The 20,986-nt window shown below is 44.9% G+C and overlaps 1 protein-coding gene across 1 annotated transcript in view; it reads right to left on the bottom strand.

Annotated features, from left to right (window-relative positions):
• The window catches only part of ETS1 (ETS proto-oncogene 1, transcription factor), a 123,847-nt gene that overhangs the window by 77,504 nt on the left and 25,357 nt on the right, over positions 1-20,986 (bottom strand). The window contains exon 3 of the mRNA XM_054579444.1: positions 18,286-18,430. Coding sequence (XP_054435419.1) covers positions 18,286-18,430 — 145 coding nt within the window. The remainder of the gene's footprint in view (positions 1-18,285; positions 18,431-20,986) is intronic.

Raw genomic sequence — 20,986 nt, forward strand, 5'->3', positions numbered from 1 at the left:
TCCCCCTATGCACAAAAATTAAGTCAAAGTGGGTCATAGACTTAAATAAAAGAGCTAAAGCTATAAAACTCTCATTTAAAAAAAGAACACATGATTTGCAAGAGTGAATCTTCATAACCTTGGAGCAAGCAATAATTTCTTAGCTATCACACCAAAAGCACTAGAATCAAAAGAAAAAAAAACAGATAAATTTGGCTAATCAAAACTAAAACTTTTGTGCTGCAAACTATAGCACCAAGAAAGTAAAAAGCAACTTTTATTAGGGGAGAAAGTATTCACAAAACATGTATCTGATAAGGAACTTATATCCAGACTAAGAAAAGAATTCTTACAACTCAATTTAAAAATGAGCCAAGATATAAATAGACATTTCTCCAAAGAAGATACACAAATGGCCAATAAGCATATGAAAAAACTCAACTCATTAATCATTACGGAAATGTAAATCAAAACCACAATGAGATACTACTCCATAGTCACTACAAGACAGACAATGACAAGCATCGGCGAGGATGTGTAGAAATCGGGGCCCTCACACATTGCTGGTGGGAATCTACAATGATGCAGCCACTTCAGAAGATGGCTTGTCACTTCCACAAATAGTTAAGGACAGAGTCACCATATGACCCAACAATTCCATTTCTATAAGAGAAATGAAAACATGTGTTCACACAAAAACTATATAAGAATGCTCATAGCAGCATTATTTATAATAGACACAAACCAAAACAACCCACCATTATCAAACGGTTGATAGATAAAATGTGGCATATCCATTTAATGGAATATTATTTGGTGATAAAAAGGAATGAAGTACAGATACATGCGACAAAATGGATGAACCTTGAAAATAGTGAAAAAGAGTCACACAAAAGGCTACATAATGTAGCCTATAATGACTCCACCTGTAAGAGAAATCCAGAATGGGCAAATTTATTTGGACAAAATTCCAACCAGTGGTGACTAGGACATAGAGGTGGGGGGATGAGAGAGGATGGAGCTGATGGCTAACGGGTGCAGCATTTCTTTCAGCAGGGAGAGATGTTCTAGAACTAAATTGTGGTGATGCGCCATTGTGAATATATTTAAAACCCTAAATTGTACACTTTACATTGGTGAATTGTATAGTATGTGAATTATATCTCAATAAAGCTTATCTCAGTAAAGCTGTTTTTTAAAAAGCCCTCTGCTTTTCAAAGGTGAAGGCAAGACAAATAAAAGAGAAAGAATTTCCTACCATCCAATCAGGCCCTCCCAGTGAAGTCTATGAACATCATCTCAAGACCATTTGCTTAACCAAAGTTCAGTGGAAAAACGTCTAACATTTCCATGACCTTCTTTTCTAAACTTCCTAAGTGGCTTAGGGAGAAGCTGCCCAGGAAACTCCAAATGGAACCTAAAAATATTATCTCCTGGCTTTGTAAACATTAAGAACGCTAATGAAGTGAGCAGCAGCAGACCCAGGGAATGGAACATTTCATTCAGGTCGGGAGGCATGAGCGGAGTCTCCACTCATCTCTGGAAGGCAGGCAGGAAGGCCCAGAAGGGGCCAGGTTAGGGTCAGGGAGGTGAGAACCAACACGGGGTCCGTAAGGAAAGAATAACATTGACCAAGGATACATAAAACAGAGCAAGACTGACCGCATTCTAAACATCAGTAAAATATCCCCTGTTCAAGTCAAACTCTCTGTTCTCATTCGACTGACCAAGTTTGGACAAATGAGCACCTCGCAAAGCAAACTCTCTCCACCTTCACTTTCACACATTTTGGAAGGAGGCCACAGGAGAAGCCACGCTGTGTGGGTCTCCCCTTCTCACCCCACTCTCTCGGGGCTCCCCTGACTGCCCAATGCAGTTGGGTTGGTCTCAGCTTCCTCCTTGAGGTTATGCTGATGCTCCCTGAGGACCAGCGTCACAGCTATGTTGCGACCCCAATACCATGCAGAATAAGGGCTCAGTAAATGTATTCACTGATGAAGATAGGAAAAAAAGGTGCTCTAATGTAACCAAAACCTAAAACTAGTCAAAAACCTTGAATTACCTCTGATCCAGTTGAAGACCAAGATACCACCCACCCCTCCACTAGCTATGACAAATCTACACAATCAGGATACAGATATTTATCACATCCTCTGCTCTGTGGAAAGTATTGGCTACTCACTGGGGACACAGAAATAAACAGTGAAGTCCCTTGGCCTTAGAGGGAGAGAAAATAGAACACAAAGAGCCTTTTGGACCAGTCTTGAATTTTGCTCTGAAGGATTTGAGAGCTTTTGCTGCTGTTGTTGTCATTGTTTCTAATTTTAGTAATTTCTTAACTTATTTTCAAAGCCTCGCGAGTTATCACCATCATCTGGAGGGGTGAGTTTAATAGCCCTGGTTTGTGTATGAGCACCTGTGACAACTCAGGCACTCTGCTAGGCACGAGGAAAAAGTCCTGCCCTCAATGCGCGCGTTGACTCACAGGGAAGACAAAAGTGACTACAGCCCAGTGAGCAGAGCTCTACAGCTCAGGTTCTCACGGGCATCGGGGAACACAATTAGGGCCTGAGCTAAGGTACTGAAAATAGTAAGAGAAAACATGGGATAAAATCGACAGGTACTTAAAACATAGAGTTGACAAGACTTGAGACCAACTAAATATGATGATATAGCAGTCATCTGCTGCTTTTATCCCATTAGCGTTTTTCCTTCCTCTTCCAGTACAGGACCCCTCCCACCCACTTTGTAACTAAAGAAAAGACTTGGGAGGGAGGGAGGGAGGGAGGGAGACAGAGAGAGAGAGAGAGAGAGAGACAAGGGGGGTGCTGAGAAAAGAGGGACTTCACAAGATTATTTGATTTCTTAGACTTCCCCACACTGGCTCTTCTACTGGACTTCTCAGTCTGTAAATCAATAAATTCCCTTTTATGCTTAACCTATTTGAATGAGATTTCTGCCACTTCCAAACAAAAGGAGGCTTTACCACATCAGGGTTAAGGTGTAAGGGAAGGAGTGAATAATAACTTCCAGTTTCCTAGCCTGATGAGTGGTAGATGACAGTGTCATTCACCAAGACACACTAGAGGGTAAAGATTAAGTTACAGAGGAAGGAGAGAAAGTGATGAGCTCAGGTGCAACTTTGAGATGTCTGTGTGATATCCAGGTGAACTATTCACAGAAAACTGTCCACGGAAGGGACCTCAACATGCTAACCAGTAAATGAGGAGACCCAAGTGCCTTTCCCCACAACTGTTCTTTAATATACAAATTTTCTTTGATATACTATTTTTATAATGACTATAAAAAAAATAACCCAAACATGGCACATATGCATGTGGCAAAGTACTAGTACGCGACCAGAAAGAGGAGAAAGACTATGTGTTTTGAAGCAACCAAAACAGCATAGATTCTCTCTTACCTTTCCAGCACACCTCTCACTTCTGCTTCAAGGAGGGAAGAATGACTAATTTCCACTTGCCCACCCTGCCAAACACTGGCGAATTCATGAAGTGAAAAGGAAAAGTGATCAATAGCAAGGGGAGAGGTGCAGCACTATACTTCAAACTCTCTATCTTTATCACCCAAATCTCAGTGGCCGAGTTCTCCTATGAACGTGCCCAGCCCGAGGCCCCTTCTGCCTCAGTCACTGAACGGGAGTAGCAGAGTATTCCCTAAGCAACAGCCTCCTTTTCAGGTCTGACCTGCTCTTTCCCAATTGACCATTTCCTACAACATTCCCCTGAAGTTCCCTTAGAAGCTTTTGAAATTTTTGTCGTATGTGATAGAAGGAGGAAAATAATAAAAAACAAATTACTTAAACTCTTTCTGAACTATCTTGAAAGGTTATTTGAGGGGAGAACTAAGTCACCAACTCCTTTAATATTGGATTTCAGAGTTAAATTTCACCATCGCTAACCTAAATCCTTTCTTTTTCTCATTTATTCCATCTTTTCCATAGCCTTCAATGGAAAATAGTACTGAAAAATAGTAAGAGCAGCTGGTAGCTCGCTGGAGACACTTTAAGAAGAGTTAACTCAACACTAACATTTAATTTTAATTGATCTCATCCTTAGTTCCGATTACTGTTTACCTGAAGCTTGATGTTATTGAAGTCAATGAAAAATTTGAGGAGGACAAGGAATTTGAGCGAGGGGAGATGGGTGGGTACTTGGAACAGCACTCAATGTACAGCACAGGCAAGGCCAAATATGTCCTAATTCTGGAAACTGCCCTAAATGTTCTAAGAGAGCTATTTTCTATATTTTACAACTACAAGTTTTTTAAGCTCTTCGGTATTAAAAATAGGTAGGGAGCAAAACAAGTGTTCCTTCAGTTCCATTAAAAACTTGCGAGATCAGGAAGGAATTTTGAAAGGGCAGAAGGGAAAGTGATTAATTGTGGACCAAAAAAAATATGGAATTTCCCTCCTCCGCAGCCTGGCTGGTGGGGCTGAGAGGCAGGCAGCCTGGGGACCTGCGGATAAACGCCCCGTGACAAGGGCCTCGTCCCTCACCCTCGCCCCGCTGGTCTGCGCAGACACGTTTCATCCCATTCCATTCTCCTCCACGAGTCTCCCGCTCCCGTCTCCAGAGCAGCAGCGCGGCATCACATTCGAGTTCAAAATAAAGAAACGCTTTTCCTAAAGAATTCACACACAAATAATCTCATTACCCCAGTGCTTAGGTTTATACAGCAGACGTCTTCTGCCAGGAAAAGAAAAATAGCACTCCACGCTCACTCACACGGAACAGCTGTGAGGAGAGAAATGGTATTTAATTCATTGTGGAATATTCAACAATGGCTGCACTGCACTTTTAAAAGCCTTTTGATAGTAAAACCCACAGAGAACAGCCCATCCTGTGTGCTGAAAAGCAGCTTCCCCACAATTAGGCTCCCTATTCAGAGGTCTGAGAAGTCTGTGTAAACCCCAGCACGTGCTGTGTACACTGTGAAGAGCTTCGAGGGTATAACCTTTCAGAAACTTTCCAAAAAGGGTTTACTCTTGCTCAGCGACTCTCCCCACCACGCCAGTTGGAGGAGTGAGAGGGCAGAGAGGGTGCAAGACTGAGGAGACGGAGCCGAAGCGAGTGCCCAGCACAGGAGACAACCCCAGCCTCCCATGCAGCCTCGCAGCTTCCTGGGCTCCCTCATGCATGTCAATAAGCAGCACTGGACCGAGAGGAACCAGAAGGAAGGTCCAAAAGGATCAGGCCGCGGTAGCTCGTTTTTCCTGTTCCCTCTGGGTAAGATTTCCATGGCTCTCTGGTTTGTGGAACAGCCAGGGAGCTTGTATTCTCTTGCCCTAGAGGGTAGACATTAGCCACCAGGGATGGGGCAACCAGGAAGACTTTTAAAAAGGTGTGGGACAGCAAGTAATGCCTGCGTAATGCTGAGGAACACGGGCCTTGGAGGAAGGGCGCGGTTGGAGTGAGCCTCTCCCAGCGCCTAGAACTACAGTTAGACTTCTTGGGAGAAGTGACTTCACCTCTCTGAACTCATTTGTGAAACAGGAACGCTAGCGCCCTCACAGGAATATTGTGAACCTGAAAGAGATCACCCACGCAGGATCCTTGGCATATGGAGAGTATTCGATGAAGGGCGACACCTCTCCCTCAAGCTCTTCTGGAAGGAGAGGGCTTCTCTTGGATTGTCTACATTCAGATTCTTTAAAACTGAAGAGGAATAAGATGTGAACTGTTTTTACTTTATATTCTACTTTTTTTTTTTAATTTATCAGTAGAGACACAAGCTAGAAAGATAAGTACAGCTAAGCTATCTAACTGGAAATTCAGAGGGATTGAAACCAAGTTTTAAAAAAAGAAAATGAAAGGCCAAACAAACTATGCATCATGATAGGCTGGTTTTGTCATTCAGGAATTTTAACTCCGATTTCTCAGAGCACAATGCACGGATGAACTGCCCGGATATTTCAGATATGGTTGAAGTAAACACAACAAATTCTTTCTTTCCAATTTTTACCGAACTCTCCAAGAATAGCCCACAGTCATTTCAGCCCGTTTTATTATAAAACCCAACATTCCACCTATGAGCATTCAATGCGATGCAAGCCCTTAACCCTGTTAAGAATGCCCATCCAGACTGACCAAAGAAGGAGATGCGGAGGGGTCCCGGTGCTGCCATGGGTTGGGGGACGTCTCTCACGGGACCGGAGACCTCTGGAAATGGTCTCTCCTTGTCTAAGTTACTTGGTGGCAGCAAATACAACAAACAATGGTTCCAAGAAAAGCCAAAGGTCAGGAATGAGGGCCAAAACTCTAAAGCACGCTCGGGAGTCAGAGGCGTCGTCTGGGAGAGTGTGCAGCAGAGGTTTACATGCACTACCTCCTTGTCCCTGCAGCCATCGTTGGAGCGGCATTAGCTCTGGATCCCTGCCTCCAACAAGGCACGGTTTTTACCACTCATTTTTTCCCCCCAGGCATGACATGGAGATGCTGAGGAAAATCCTTCCCTGCTTGGGACGTCTCTAAGAAGCAGAGCACGCTGGACCCTCCTTTGGTGCTGTGAAGTGGGGCGAAGTGTCCTGCCCTGTCCCCACCTCTGCCTCACAGCAGAGGGGCCACGGTCTATGACCTTCATGGGCATTTGGAGAGATCATTCGAAGGAGCGGAATGTGGAAAACGCAGATGTGGAAAAAGAAAAAAGAGAGATGTGGCCAGGCTTCAGGCAAGGCTCCTAGGCCCGGTGTCTCTGAGACAATGGGGTGGAAACAGCTTCCAGGTTTGAACACGCTTTCTGGGGAATGACCATCATTGATGAGAAGGGATGGATAGGAGGGAAGCTTACACCAGTGAGTTCAGTCGGGTTCAACACAGTGTGCTTGGCGTCCTCTCTAAGCACAATACGGGAAGCACTGCAGGGGATACAAAGATACCTTCCCCTTGCTTCGGGCAATAGCTCTTAACCTTTTGGGCAGCCTCAGACCACTTTTAGAATCAGGGGAAAGCTACAGAGCCCTAGAAAAATTCCTGCACACAATTTTAGAGGCACCACGCATTTCTGAAACTCAAGTGGGTCCAACACCCCTGGCTCTATGAGAATCTATAGGTCTAAGACTTGGCAGAAAGTCTTAGATAATTTTTTTTTTTTTTATTGTGAAACACATAAGAATTCAAGTGACAACCACAAAGGCAACTGGAACACCGGTTCCATGAATATTTACATCACTGGTATTCTGTTTCTCCAGCACCACTTCCGTGCAGGTCTGCGGAGGTATGGAAAAGACTGTTAAATATCTTCAGGAACGGGTTTTTCTTTTTTTCTTGTTTTTCTTTTATTTTTTAATGACACCTGAAAAAGTGAAGAGAGGGTCCAAAGGATTGTGGTTTTAAATAGCCAGGAAGCCCAAAATAGTCCGACATTGCTTTGAAGGCCCCTCGTGAATCTCACTGGGATGTCCAGGGACAGAGCAGGGAAAGCATAGTCCTATGTGAAAAAATAGAGATGGTGAGGGAGAGGCGCTCCACTGGCCAGACCAGGGTACAGGGGCAGGGGCTGAACTGAAAGCCCATGGCCCACTCACACTGGCAGCCTTGCAAAGAGCCAAAGGTTGCCCTAGAGATCAGTGGAAAGGTCATTTCTCTCGCAGAGCAATTAGGTCTCATGTTTGACCTATGACCTCTAGCCCATGAAATATTTATGCTCTCCAGATAGGCAGGCAGGGAGCAAATGTGTGAAGATGGAAGCTGAAGGCATTTAACACAGAAAGGAAAAGAGAAGAGGAGGGAGGGTGGGCCGAAGGGAGGGGAAGGGTAGGAGAGAGGGAAGGAGGGAAAGAAACTTCAATTTAGAGTAATATATGAAATCATGAATTGAGAATCATGCTTTTGGGTATTTCCAGCTTCAGTTGAGGATTTTTCCTTCTCGCCACAGTTTTGGGAGGTAGCCACTATTCTCCCCGAGGAAACAGGCTCAGAGGGCCTCAGGGATGCCTCCACGGCTGCAGGGCTGGTAGGTGGCAGGGCTAAAACCTTGGACCAGTCAGCCGCGCCGAACTCTCTCGCTCATTTCTGCACAGTGGCAATCCCCACCTGTGCTCTGGGCGGAAGTAGCTCCCTTACCTACCGCTCTCTCCCCCCACCATCTGGAACTCCGTCTGATCTCTTGCAAGGCCAGAATCTCTTGGGTTCCAACCGTCTCTTTCTAAACGCCTAGCTGGGAAAAGATGTGCTGGCGCAGACTTAGGAGAAGGCATCCAGGCCAGGCCGAGGCTGTCTCTCCTCTCCCGCTCCCTAGACGCTGGATGTAGAGCCTCGGTCCTGGGCCGCCCCAGCTCTGGGCGCGCGGTGCTGGCAGCGCCGGGGTTAACCGCCCGGCCTGCGCACGAATATTTCTGCTTTATTTCAGCAGGGGAAGTGTGTGCCTGCCTGATTAGCCTGATGGTTTCCTCTTTTCCCATAACCTCCAGACCCCCGTGGCCCAAGTGTTTACTCTCTGAAATAAAAAATCTGCTGGTGTTTTTCTTTTTGTGTGCTCGTGTATTTTGGGAGGCTCGCAGCGGAGAAGGGCGGGGTAGGGGTTAGAGACGCGGAGCCGGGGGAGGGACAGACGCCTCCCCCGGCCCCTCCCCCGCGAGCCTCTTCCAGCTGCGTCCCGGCTCAGACCCCTGGCTGCTGCGCAAGAAGGAAACTTAGTAATGAGGCAGTTGGGTCCCCGGCTTCGGCAGCTATAAACACAGCGCACATCTGGAGAGAGTACGGAGCCTCTGCGCGGCCAGACACCGAGAAAAACAGGCTGTCTCTGCGCATCCACCCCCACCCTGCGCGCCCTCACACAGCCCTCCTCTCGCGGGACTCCATCCAGCCCCGCCGCATCACTCCCCCACCCCCCGATTTCCATTCACAGGGCCCAGCCAAGCGGGGGCTGACGCCAGGCCCGGGTCCATGTCCCCAGCCCCCGCTCTACGACTTCCAGAAGAGGGGTCAAACTGCTTGAGTCAAATAGGAACGCGGTGCCCCAGGGACCTTTTCCCAACTCGGCCCAAATATTTGTGGTTTGAAAAAGTTAAGAGAACTTTTTTCTCCCTGGCCCCCTGGGATTTCCAGTGCAATGCTGTTACTTCCTAGGATTTTTGAGAAGCAACACATCAGAGGGCAGCCAACAAAATGCTTGCATTTGAATGGGAACTTCTCCACTGACCGTGGTCTCAGCGTCTTCCCCTGGACCCGCAGAGGCAATGATGGCGCGTTTGTAAAGGCCTTGCCGACCTGACTGCCCTGAGCTGCCCGTCCCTCTGGAGAGACACAGGTCTCTGGTTGCTGGGGCTACTCTCTCTGGTCCCCACCCCACCCCCTTCTCCTTTGCCTGGTAAATGAGGCACAGCGAAGAGTCGAGTTGGCAGTTGGCAGAAAATTAGTCTTGGGCAGGGTGACAGTGGGCATCTAAGACTCCTTCGATAAGGGTGGAACGTCTAGTTTCTTCAGTTTACTTAAATTCCTCTTACACTCAAACGATGCTGCAAAGAAGAAGGAGGGAGCTAGCCTTTATTAATCACCTGCCGTAGGCCATGATCTTTCAATATATCACCCCACTCAATGGGCACAGGAACTCTTTGAAATAAGTGTAAGAATCCTGGCAGAGGTGAGGGGACAAGATCCCAGAGGAGTTCTTGCTCTTTCCACCCTAAACCCTTTGCTTGCACTCAATACCTTTGAGCTTACGCTCAGAAACGTACATCAAAATCTCTTGTAACCTGAGTATGAAATAGCACAGCATGGAAAGCTACCAGGGGAGCCAGAGGGGAAATAGAAAAAGTGGGTCAATGTAGCCCTGGTAAATAGGAGCACATCCAGCCCCTAGCCAGAGAAATAGCCTCCGCCTATGGAGAATAGGGCAGGGCGTTTGTAGAAACCTCAGTAGAACAAAACGATAGAGCAAGTAGGCCGGATGGTTTTTCGCAGGCAGATTCTCTTCCTTATGTCCTACTTGAGCAAGGCCAAGGCGACTCTCTCTCCTCCAGCATTTCTTCCTTGCAGCCTTCTTCCTTGGTCCTCTCAGGCGGGGTGCTGGTGGGCAGAGGCTGTCCTGTATTAGCCTTCCCTCTGCGCTGTCCCCTGGAAGTGGCTTGTGCAGGCAGCTCAGCCTCAACCATCGCCTTCTGTGAAACCTTCTGTTACAGGGTTACAGCCTTCTCCCTCCCAAATGCCAAAACTATCCAGTCAGATTCTGAGGAGATCACAATTCTCCCTGAGACAAATAGCCCAGATGCTAACATCCCAGAAATGCGCAAACAGGATCAGCACTGTTCTGAAGGAGCAAAGAAGCTGAAGCAGGTCCTCTCATAAAGCAAAACACACGCTGAGTGGGGAAAGGACAGCTATGCGCAGCAGATAGAGTGTTAAATACCGTTTTTTTAAAACCACAAGGCCATCTGAGATGGTCAGTTGACAGAACAAACCTGCTATGAGAATAAACACTTCAGAGCAAGGTGGATCTCCATTTAACAAGTCTCCCTGGCATTCCCTCACTGTTCTCAACACTTAAAAGCCAAATGGGAGGCATCTGTTTTTCCTGCTGAAACTTCCCACCTGGTTGTCGATAGCCTTTTCCAAACATTGGCCCAGGTTTGAGCTCTCCCAGCCGCCTCGCGGTCTGAGAAAGCCCCAGGGGAGACCGTGAACCCGGACTCTCAATATATCTCCCACTTGAACTTCCAAAGTTTATTTGGGAAAGACATTCTTAAGTTCTACCATTTTACTAGTAAATTTATTTTAGAAATTCTAAATAGTAAATCCAAAGTCACATACTTAGGTTGCCAAATTTTATCTCATAAATAAGTGTAATATTTCATACAGGAACCATTACTCCTGTCATGTAAATGTTAGAGTTGCTTGAATACACACTTGAATAAAAGTTGCTCAGAGACAAAGAATGTCTTCCTTTTTCCTCATATACCTGCTCAGTTTCCAGTATCTGCCACCGGCCACCAGAAGTGTTCAACCCGTCACTATTGGGTCACTTTCTGACTCAAATCCCAGACACCTGTATCTTCTCAGGCACTTCAGGACAATGCGTTATAATAGCAGACATTCATATCATGCTTGCTAAGTGACAGCCCTTTGAGCTTTACATATATTAACTTAACAGTTCTCCAAGTGTGGTCTCTGAGTGAGCAGCAGCAGCACCTGAGGACAGATGAGAGATGCAAATTCCTGAGATATGCCCTAGATTCACTGAATCGGAAACCCTGGGAACAGAACCCCACAACCTGTGGTTTAACAATCCCTCCAGGTGATGCCGACACACTTTGAGAACCCCTGGTCTAGATGAGGAAACTGAATTACAGAGGTTTAGGGGGTTGCCTAATATCACACAATTAGGGAGAGCTGATGTGCAAGAAGTAGAAATTGCCAGTTATACACACAGTCACTTTACAGGATGTAAAGTACAGCATAGGAAATATACTCAATAATATTTAATAACTATGTATGGTGTCAAATGGGTAGTAGACTTATTGGGGTGATCAATTTGTAACTTATGTAAATGTTTTATCACTATGTTGTACACCTGGAAGTAATAGAATATTTCATGTGAACTGTAATTTAAAATAAATTGGGAAAAAACTCAAGCAACCTGTTTCCAGAGTCTGAATTCTTTACCGCTATACAATACATACTTCCTTTCTCATGAAGAATGAGAAATGGAAAGTATGATGTGAATGAGGGTAGAAGAGGTTTTTACTATGCTCAGTGACCAAAAATGCATCAAGTTGCATTATACAAAAAGAAAAGAATAATGTCTTATTTCTCAAATCAAGGACCATGGTAATGAAACCATAGGTTCACTCCCTGAGGGTAAGTTGGGTTTGCTGTGGTCTGCAGCTGCAGACCGCTTTCCAGCTCCAAGCAACTATTGTACTTTGTAAAAACGAACTTTGGTCACAACATCACATCCATAAGTTTGGCTGATTCAAAACAAATCCTCCCTGAAACAAAGCATAATTTGATAGTAAATCACTCAGGAAGGATGCTAAGTAAGCATCACATTTTCTGATACACATTATTATCATTCATGATCATCATAACTATCTGGTTAAAATCAAATACGGATGCCCTGACCTGTGTGGCTTAATTGGCTAGGCATCATCCTGCAAAGCAAAAGGTCTCCAGTTTGATTCCTGGTCAGGGCATGTGCCTGGGTTGTGGGTGCGAGGTAACCGATCAATGTTTCTCTCTCACATTGATGTTCCTTTACCTCTTTATCCTTCCCTTCTCTCTAAAGACAAATAAATAAAATCTTTTCTTTTCAATCAAATATGGACAGCTAACAATTGATGGGACAGTCTGTGGTGCTGTGGCCTGTGTGCTCCATTGCACCTCTGATGTCAGTTTTCTAGTTCCCAGTGGAAAAGAGGGATTGAATGATCCCAGCTGGGTCTGGGCACCGTTCTGAGCTCAATGCCTCTATCATCTACTAAAAATGGCGTACCATCTACTCCATACTTTCAACAGGGCTGTGCATGGGAACTAGTCATAATACCTAATGGCTGTGAAATGTTAGTGAGTTCTTAGAGACAGGAGCTAGAGGTTGACTTAAAAGATGGATCTTGCTGACTTCCAGGCAAGATGGAGGTATAAGTAGACAGACGTCACCGCCTCGCATGACGATAGAAAGAATTACAACCAGATCTCAAAACATGTAACACCCAGAACCATCAGATAATAGAGCTTCTGTATGGAAGTCTGACAACGAAGGACTTAAAGAAGCCACATTCATCCAGATGAGGAGGAGGGGTAGAATCACGGAGATGGTCAGAGAGGTGGCAGCAGGGGAACAGGCAGTCCCACATTCACGTGTGGTGGATAAAAATCAGGAGAGATACTTTGAAAGCAAGTGATCCCAGCCCCAGGCCAGACCTCACAGCCCAGGGTTGCTGCTCTTGGAAGATAAATACCCATAACTTCTGGCTGTAAAAATCAGTGAGGGTTGGGGAGGCAGAAGAAACTGCTGGATTTTCAGAAGACTCCATTTAAAGGGCCTGCACGGACTTAGTACATACACAAACCCACCCACTCTGGAATTCACCACCAGGGCAATGGCTGGAAGAGCACCAGCTGCATACGGGAATTGGGTGAAGTGACTGGAAACAGGGCAAGTTCTGGGCAAACCTCCAGAAGTCAAGCAGGGGCATTGTCTCCTCTCTGAGCCCTCCCCCAACACAGAACCGCAAAGCAGTGAAGCAGATTGCCCTGCCTGGCAATTACCTAAGCCTCCACCTCACACAATGTATAGGTGCCTTTTCTACAATAGACCATGCAACTAAGACAGGGAGTCAAAGCAGCTCTACCTAATACACAGAAACAAACACAGGGAAGCTGCCAAATTGAGGAGACAAAGAAACATGGCCCAAATGAAAGGACAGAACGAAACCCTAGAAAAGGAACTAGATGAAAGAGAGAAAACCAGCCTATCAGGAACAGAGTTTGAAACAGTGATGATCAGGATGCTCAAAGAACTCATTGAGTATGGCAACAACATAAAGGAAGAAATGAAGTTTCCATGAAGTGAAATAAGGAAAAATCTAGAGGGAACCATCAGTGCAGGGGAGGAAGCTGGGATTCAAATCAATGGTTTGGAACATAAGGAAGAAATAAGCATTCGACCAGAACAGCAAGAAAAAAAAAGAATTCAAAAAAACGAGGATAGTATAAAGACCCTTTGGGCCATCTCCAAACATACCAACATCCAAATCATAGGGATGCCAGAAGGAGAAAAGGAAGAGCAAGAAATTGAAAACCTATTTGAAAAAATAATGAAAGAAAATTTCCCTAATTTAGTGAAGGAAATAGACATACAAGTACAGGAAGCACAGAGAGTCCCAAACAAGTTGGACCCAAAGAGGACCACACCAAGACATATCATAATGAAAAGGTTAAAGATAAAGAGAGAATCTTAAAAGGAGCAAGAGAAAGCAGAGAGTTACCTACAAAAGAGTTCACATAAGATGATTGGCTGATCTCTCAAAAGAAACTTTGCAGGCAAGAAGGTACTGGAAAGAAGTTTTCAAAGCCATGAAAAGCAAGGCCCTACAACCTAGATTACTCTATCCAGCAAAGCTATCATTGAGAAAGGAAGGGCAGATAAAGTACTTCCCGGACAAGGTAAAGCTAAAGGAGTTCATCATCACCAAGCCATTAGTATATGAAATGTTAAAGGGACTTATTTAAAAAAAAAGATCAAAACTATGACATTAAAATGGCAACAAATTCACAACTATCAACAACTGAATCTAAAAAAACAAATTAAGCAAACAACCAGAACAGGAACAGAATCTTCGATATGTAAATCATTTGGATGGTTATCAGCTGGGAGGGGGAATGTACAGAATGCAGGAAAAAGTGCAGGGATTAAGAAGCATAAATGGTAGGTACAAAATAGGCAGGGAGAAGCCAAAGAACTTACATGCACGACTCATAGACATGAACTGCGGGGGGGTGGGGGCGGGGGGTGGCATTGCTGGAAGGAAAGGCAGTATTGGGTGGAGGGGGGCAGAGGGGGACAAATTGGGATGATTATAATAACATAATCAATAACATGTATTTTTAAAAAGTGGATCTTGCTATGATAATTGAGAGAAAGGGCTGAGTCTGGGGGACAGAATAGAGGAAGGGAACAGAGAGAAAGGAGGCAGGGTCAGTGGGCTCCACTCCAGTCAGACTATAAACAGTAACAGACATTTTAGCCATGTCTTGTGTAAGGGGCTCCATTGATTCACAAGGCTCCCCAACAGAGGGATGACGAGAAGCTAAGACAGAAAGGGCCCATTCATTCATGCAGAACACCAGCTCCCCGTCCCCATTGGCTCTTGCTAACGGCTCCAGGCTGAGAGGGAGGAGGGGATGGGGGAGGCAGACAGAAGGAGGAGGTAGAAATGAAAGAAAATGATGACTACAAGATTGTCACGAAGCAATGTACAGCTGCACAAGCAATTGCATGCAAATGTGGCTTCCCTTTTTAGCTGTATAGTTAATGTCCTCAGATTCATCTATTTTTCTTTCATGTCGTCTTCTCCTCCCCTTTTTGCCTTGTCTTTTTCTGGGCTACCCATTCATTTTTCATTCTCTCCTCGCAGTACTCTCCACCTCCCTACTAACACCCACCTTTATGTCCTGTCCATTTCTACACATCTTTTTTTTTCTTCTTCAGCACCCCTTTTACAATCGATTCTGTCCAACTCTCGACTCATCTTGATTACTGAGTATTTTCTCCCACTCACCTGGAAAAGCTCTCCCCCACTCATGTTTTCTCTCAGCTTGATTCTCTTCCTCGCTCCTGCCCTTCTCAGCCTCTGTCCCTTTGTGAATAGGAGCAACATTCAGAGGAAGAGGCCTAATCCTTCCTCGATGGCCCCTCCTGCTGGGTATTCCAGTCACTGACAGATGTGTAGTGCTTGGGAAAAAAAAGTTCATTCATCCCTTCTGAAAGCACAAAATCTGAGACGGCGTGGGGGTGGAGAGTGGCCACGAGAAGGAGGATGGGAAGAAAACTGAAGTTATAAATAGGATAAAAGAAGATGAAAAATATGTAGAGTATTTTTTCCCTCTTTCTTCTTAACATAACTCCAAGGAAATGTGCGGCAGCTGGAGAAATCATTGGTCGGTCCATGGCTTCATCTCCCTTCCCTACAACCCCACGATCTCTTTCCAAAGGACACCCATCACCGAGGAGGGCTGGACCACAGCCCAGAAATAATCATTGCAACTCCTTCATCTGGACAGCGTAAAAGGCAAAGGAGGGGCTGGAAAAGCTCAGGGGTTTTGCCAAATATTTCCATCCGAGGGAGCCTAAGACAGAGGGAACTACGGCTCTCACGTTTGCCACTGAGGCACCACCTCGCCGAGGAGGCCTATGAGCATTTCAGAGCTATGGTTGATGGTCACCTAGATCATTTGAGGACCAGTTATTATGCGCTCCATCTTCCCATCCTATACTTAAGCCACTAGGGTCTGAATGACCCCAGCTGCCTTCTTCTTGTAACAATAAAGTAGACTTGGGAAAAAAGTTCAGTGTCTCTTTACCCCACAAGACTGCATGGTAAACTACTTTTATAATAGTGGAGATATAAAATAAATGTTTGCTTTGTTTGTCCATGACTCATCTTTCACCAGGAATACACACGCAGGCACAGAGCAAGGCGCTGTAACACTTGGTGGGGGTTGGAAGGAAGGCACGGGAGCCGCTTGCCAGTTGCCTGGTTCACCCCGTGCATGATATAGGAGAGGGTAGGATACTTTGCTGTAAGTCCTTACTTGTTAAAGCAGCTTTATTCTGAGAGGTTCCCCACAGGCACCATTCCGTTGTCCCTGAAATGGAAACTCTTTTACCTTTGAGGACCTTGGCAAGGGGGCATGAAAAGTCATCTTTGCTTGGAATTTATGTACTTCTCAGCTAAGGAGGAGGAGGATCATGTATTTTGCTATGAAGAGGAAACCTTCTGATTTTGAGGCTCTGGACAAGAGTGGAGGTCAGCTCCACTATTGAGAAGACGTGACCTGTAGCATGAGAAGTACCATCCTAACAGAAAGTATGTAGGCAAGATAACTTAAATCTCTTTGAATTGGTAGACATAAGTCTTAAACCTACTCTTATTAGTAGGATTCAAGAGTTATCCTATGCCCTGGCCATCTAGCTCACCTGGTTAGAGTGTCGTCCCAAAACGCCAAGGTTGAGGGTTCGATCCCCCGTCCGAGCACATACGAGAATCAACCAATAAATGCATAAATAAGTGAAACAACAAATTAATGTTCCTCTCTCTCTCCCTCTCATCAATAAATTAAAAAATACTTAAGAAAGAGTTATTCTAATATAAAAACAACCATTGTGATGATCATTTTATACAAATAAAATCCATTTTGCTTAGAATTTCAAAGGATCGCTTCTTTCATTTCTTAAAATGTTAAGTCCTTAAGTCTAACCTGTGAACAGGTAGGTACAAATTCCTCCCTGTGACTCCTTGAAGTGGGCAGACAGCTGAGATATTTGTATTTATCCTTGGGGGCACTGAGGTACCAAGCAGAAAGTGGCAGCATTAATGTTCTCATGTCTCAAACCCAGGGTGATGCCAAAGAACACCTCCGAGATCAATACCTATTTAGTCAAGAAAACATGGGGCACAGGAATTGGTTCCATTCAGCCGTGGAGAAGAACCAGGCACCTGAGAGGCAGCTCCCATGCTTCCCTTCCAACCCCCACCGAGTGTTACAGCATCTTGCTCCTACAGTCCGCGCCTGCGTGTGTATTCCTGGTAAAAGATGAGTCATGGACAACAAGGCAAACATTTATTTTAGACCTCCACTATTGTAAAAATAGTTTACTATGCAGTTTTGTGAGGTAAAATGACATCGAACCAAAATATCGCATTTTAGCTCATTTCCAGTGGCTTTCCTTCTATGTAATTCCTTAGTATTACATGTTTTTAATAAGTAAGAGAGTAATAAAGTTTCTTAGGCTAAGAAGTCATCCTGGGGGGAAAAACAGATCTTAACCAGCTTTTCTGATGTTTGGGGATATTATCTAACCTGCTCTCATGAAAGATTGACCTTAATTTCCGAATCAATCGTTTCAGAATCCCCAAATTCAAGTTTTACACTTAGGCTTTAAAATGAACCCCAAAACGGTAGTAGGTAAACAAAGGCTAATGCCTAATACTTGAGAAACAGCGAGTCTCGCCAAGGAGAACTGGGGCAAGGACTGGGAGCTTTTCCTCCAATCCAGCTCCCGGAGGAGCGCGTCTCCTGCTCGCCAGAGGGCAGCACTGCGACCGCCAGCCGGGAGCACCGGGAATGCTGAGGACGAAGGGGCCGCGGCTGGCCAGCAGGTCGCCAGACAAAAGCAGTGGAGGACGAAGCGGCCAGAGCGGGTGGGCGTGAGCTGAGAGGTGGGGAACAATGGCAAGAGGAGACGGATGGAAGAAAGTACGTCCTGTAATAAGGTCGTTTATCCAGTTCCTACTTCATGGCTGCACAACTTCTAGGCCCTTTGTCAACAGCCAGGCTAACAAAACGGGGCAAGTCACAGGAAATGCACAGGAGACACATGTTTACAAAATGAAGACGTAAAGCCACTTCTCCTTACTTGGGTTCGTTCCTAGAGTGTAGTTTTCCTGTCATTGGAGAATAAATTAACTCAAATTGAGCAGACCCGAAGACCGGGGCTTTCCATTACAGAACAATAGCATCCGGATCCACGTAAGAGGTGGCAGCTGTTACTTCGGAGAGCGCAGCCCTCACCAGATCCCCATTGTCCTTCCACCCTGGCCTCATTCTCAGCCCATGTCTGGGTTCCTACCTGAGCCACAGTGCTCCAGACCCGTAGGAACTTCCTGGGTGGCCATCTCCTCCCAGAAGGGATAGCAAGCTCTCTGTGGGTGGTAACTGGGCTGGAAACCACAGGCCATTTGAGGGTCTTCGTAAGAGCTGATCGTTCCCTGCCTCTGAAACCGGGGAGGGGTGAGGGGAGGGAGAAAAGGAAATGCATTCAGAGGAAAGTCTCTAGTTTAGCCCTAATGGAAAATTACTTCATATCACCCAACCACATGTAAGTAAGACTCATCCATAGATGACAACAGAATAAAACCAACTATTGATCTTACTCCCCGCCTACTACCAAACAATAGGAACCCATGGTTAACAGCAAGGCAGAATCCTGGTCATTTTAAATTTAAACAATCCTAGCCCTTGATTTTTTTTATGTTTTCTTATTCTGTAAAAGCACCATGAAAGGATATTCTTACAAGACTTATTCCAATATCATAGAAACAGGAGGTGATACATGTCAAGGAAAAACAAACAAAAAAAAGAACTACATAATAAAAATCACTTATTTTTCAGTTAATCAGTGTACATAGGTTTTAATGATATTGATTGCTAGACAGGAATTTTCAGTTTTTCCCAACATTTTTGGACTTGTACCTCTCTCTTATCAACTTTATGAAATCCATAAACTATAATAGCCACCCAGCACTCTCTAAGAAAATCATATATAAAACAAAATAAAATGGGACATTTATGGAATGAAATTATGTATTATAAGAAATGCATGTAATAAATGGTGTGTGAGAAGCCTAACATCAGGAATTCTTTTTTAAATTTTTTTATTGATTTTAGAGAGGGGGGAAAGGGGGGAGAGAGAGAGAGAGAGACACCAATTTCTTGTTCCACTTATTTATACATTCATCAGTTGTTTCTTGTATGTGCCCTGACCAGGGATCGAACCCACAAACTTAGTGTATCAGGACGATGCCCTACCAACTTAGCTTCCTCCCCAGGGCCAAGGTAAATATTCTTTTAATCCAAAAGACTCTTAACATTCCTGAGATTGGGCAAAAGGGTTAAAAATTAAGACACAAATGGAAAAGCAGCAGATCCAGGGAAAGGAGTCTTCCTGACGCTAAGAATCTAACCTGCACTGGCCCATCCTCAACCTTCTTTCTCTCTGCCCTTGTGGTTCCTCCTCCTCCATAAAAACTCCAATTAAGAAAACCAGGGAGGTGGGGACTGATTGAAAAAAGGTGAAAAAACATCCATGAAAGACTTGAGGACAAGGACAACAGTGTGGGAATGGACGACGGAAGTGGGAGCGGGGCTGGGTGGAGGGGGGCAAAGCGGGGGGGGGGACTGGGACAACTGTAATAGCGTAAACAAGAAACATTATTATAAAGAAAGAAAACCAAACTCTGCGAGAATGTGATGAGATTATATTTATTGACGTGACGATGCTAATTGACAAAGGTAATTCCCCTGGTGGTGTTCTCATCCCTAAAGAGCGGCTTGCTGACCCTCAGACCCTCTACCTGGAGAGCCCCGTATGCCCTGCCTCCCCTTGGGCTGCAGTGCAAGGACTCAGCCCTGTGAGTCAATCGTTCACTGCACTCTCTTCTCCATTTTGCAATTGCCCATTCACTTAGGCTCAGGAAAACTAACAGAACAGACTATTTTAGCATAGAGAAAATGGCAATCCAACCTAAAATATAGAAGGAGGCCTTGTGTGTGTTAATTCCAACCATATTTTTCATAATATTCATAAAAATCATTCAAACCGGGACTCGAAGAAGTACACTTTAGGGCTCTTCATCTGCCAATGGAGCTAAAGGTGCTGAGAATATAAATAATAACACCCTTGGGACTGAATGGAATTACTTTAAATTATTGTATATCAGAGGCTGCTTGGCCTTCTGTTACCAAGAGGTTCTGGTGAGAACCACACAACACAAATGAGGCAATGACAATTCTGCTAGTTGTCTGTGTCTGGGACCAAGAGATTGAGGGAAATCGTCAATAAGAACACTCTATTAAACCCACTTCCTTAATGCTGTCTTAAAACTGTTCTTGCTGGCATTGTATTTTACTATTATAAATTCCTAAAGCAACATTAAGGTTTTCTTTTGAATCCCCAAGCATAGTATGAACCCAACAATACTTCGCAACAAATCAATTTGAAACATATTTTCTAGACTAACTGTGTGCTCTTGATATCTAGTCTATCCCTGTCTTTTTTATTTCCCTAGAGTCTTTCTCAAAACCCAATGTCAAGTATCAGAGTTGTAGGAATATGGCCTTGAAGGAGGAATTTTTGTTCTAACTGCTATAAAAGAAAACCCTAAGTTGCTTGGCCCCGCCTCCTTTGCACAGTGCGTACATGGCTTGCATAAACCAGATGGCCCTAGGTCGTGTTGCACAGGTAGGGTCCCGGGTAGATTGGCAGTGAGTAGTTTGTCACAGGCCCTGCTAAGCGTGGTGGGAACCTGCAGAGAACTTGAACTCAGGTTTTAAACTTTGGCATTCCTCGCAAAAGAAAGACCACCAGAGGTGAGGTGTACTGTACAAAGAGCATTGTAGGAATATGAGCTGGATCAGTGTCCAGGAGAGACTGAAGGCAGAAGGAGGTCATGGATTAGGGACAGAGCAGGGAGGTTGCAGATCTGGGCAATGACAATGTGGCTGTGTGGTGAGTCAGCTCCCAGTCTTTGACTGACAACCATGTGCATCAC

The sequence above is a fragment of the Pteronotus mesoamericanus genome, unplaced genomic scaffold, assembly GCF_021234165.1.
Source record: "Pteronotus mesoamericanus isolate MK-2021 breed Mesoamerican mustached bat unplaced genomic scaffold, CSHL_Meso_final contig_53, whole genome shotgun sequence".
Lineage (NCBI taxonomy): Eukaryota > Metazoa > Chordata > Mammalia > Chiroptera > Mormoopidae > Pteronotus > Pteronotus mesoamericanus.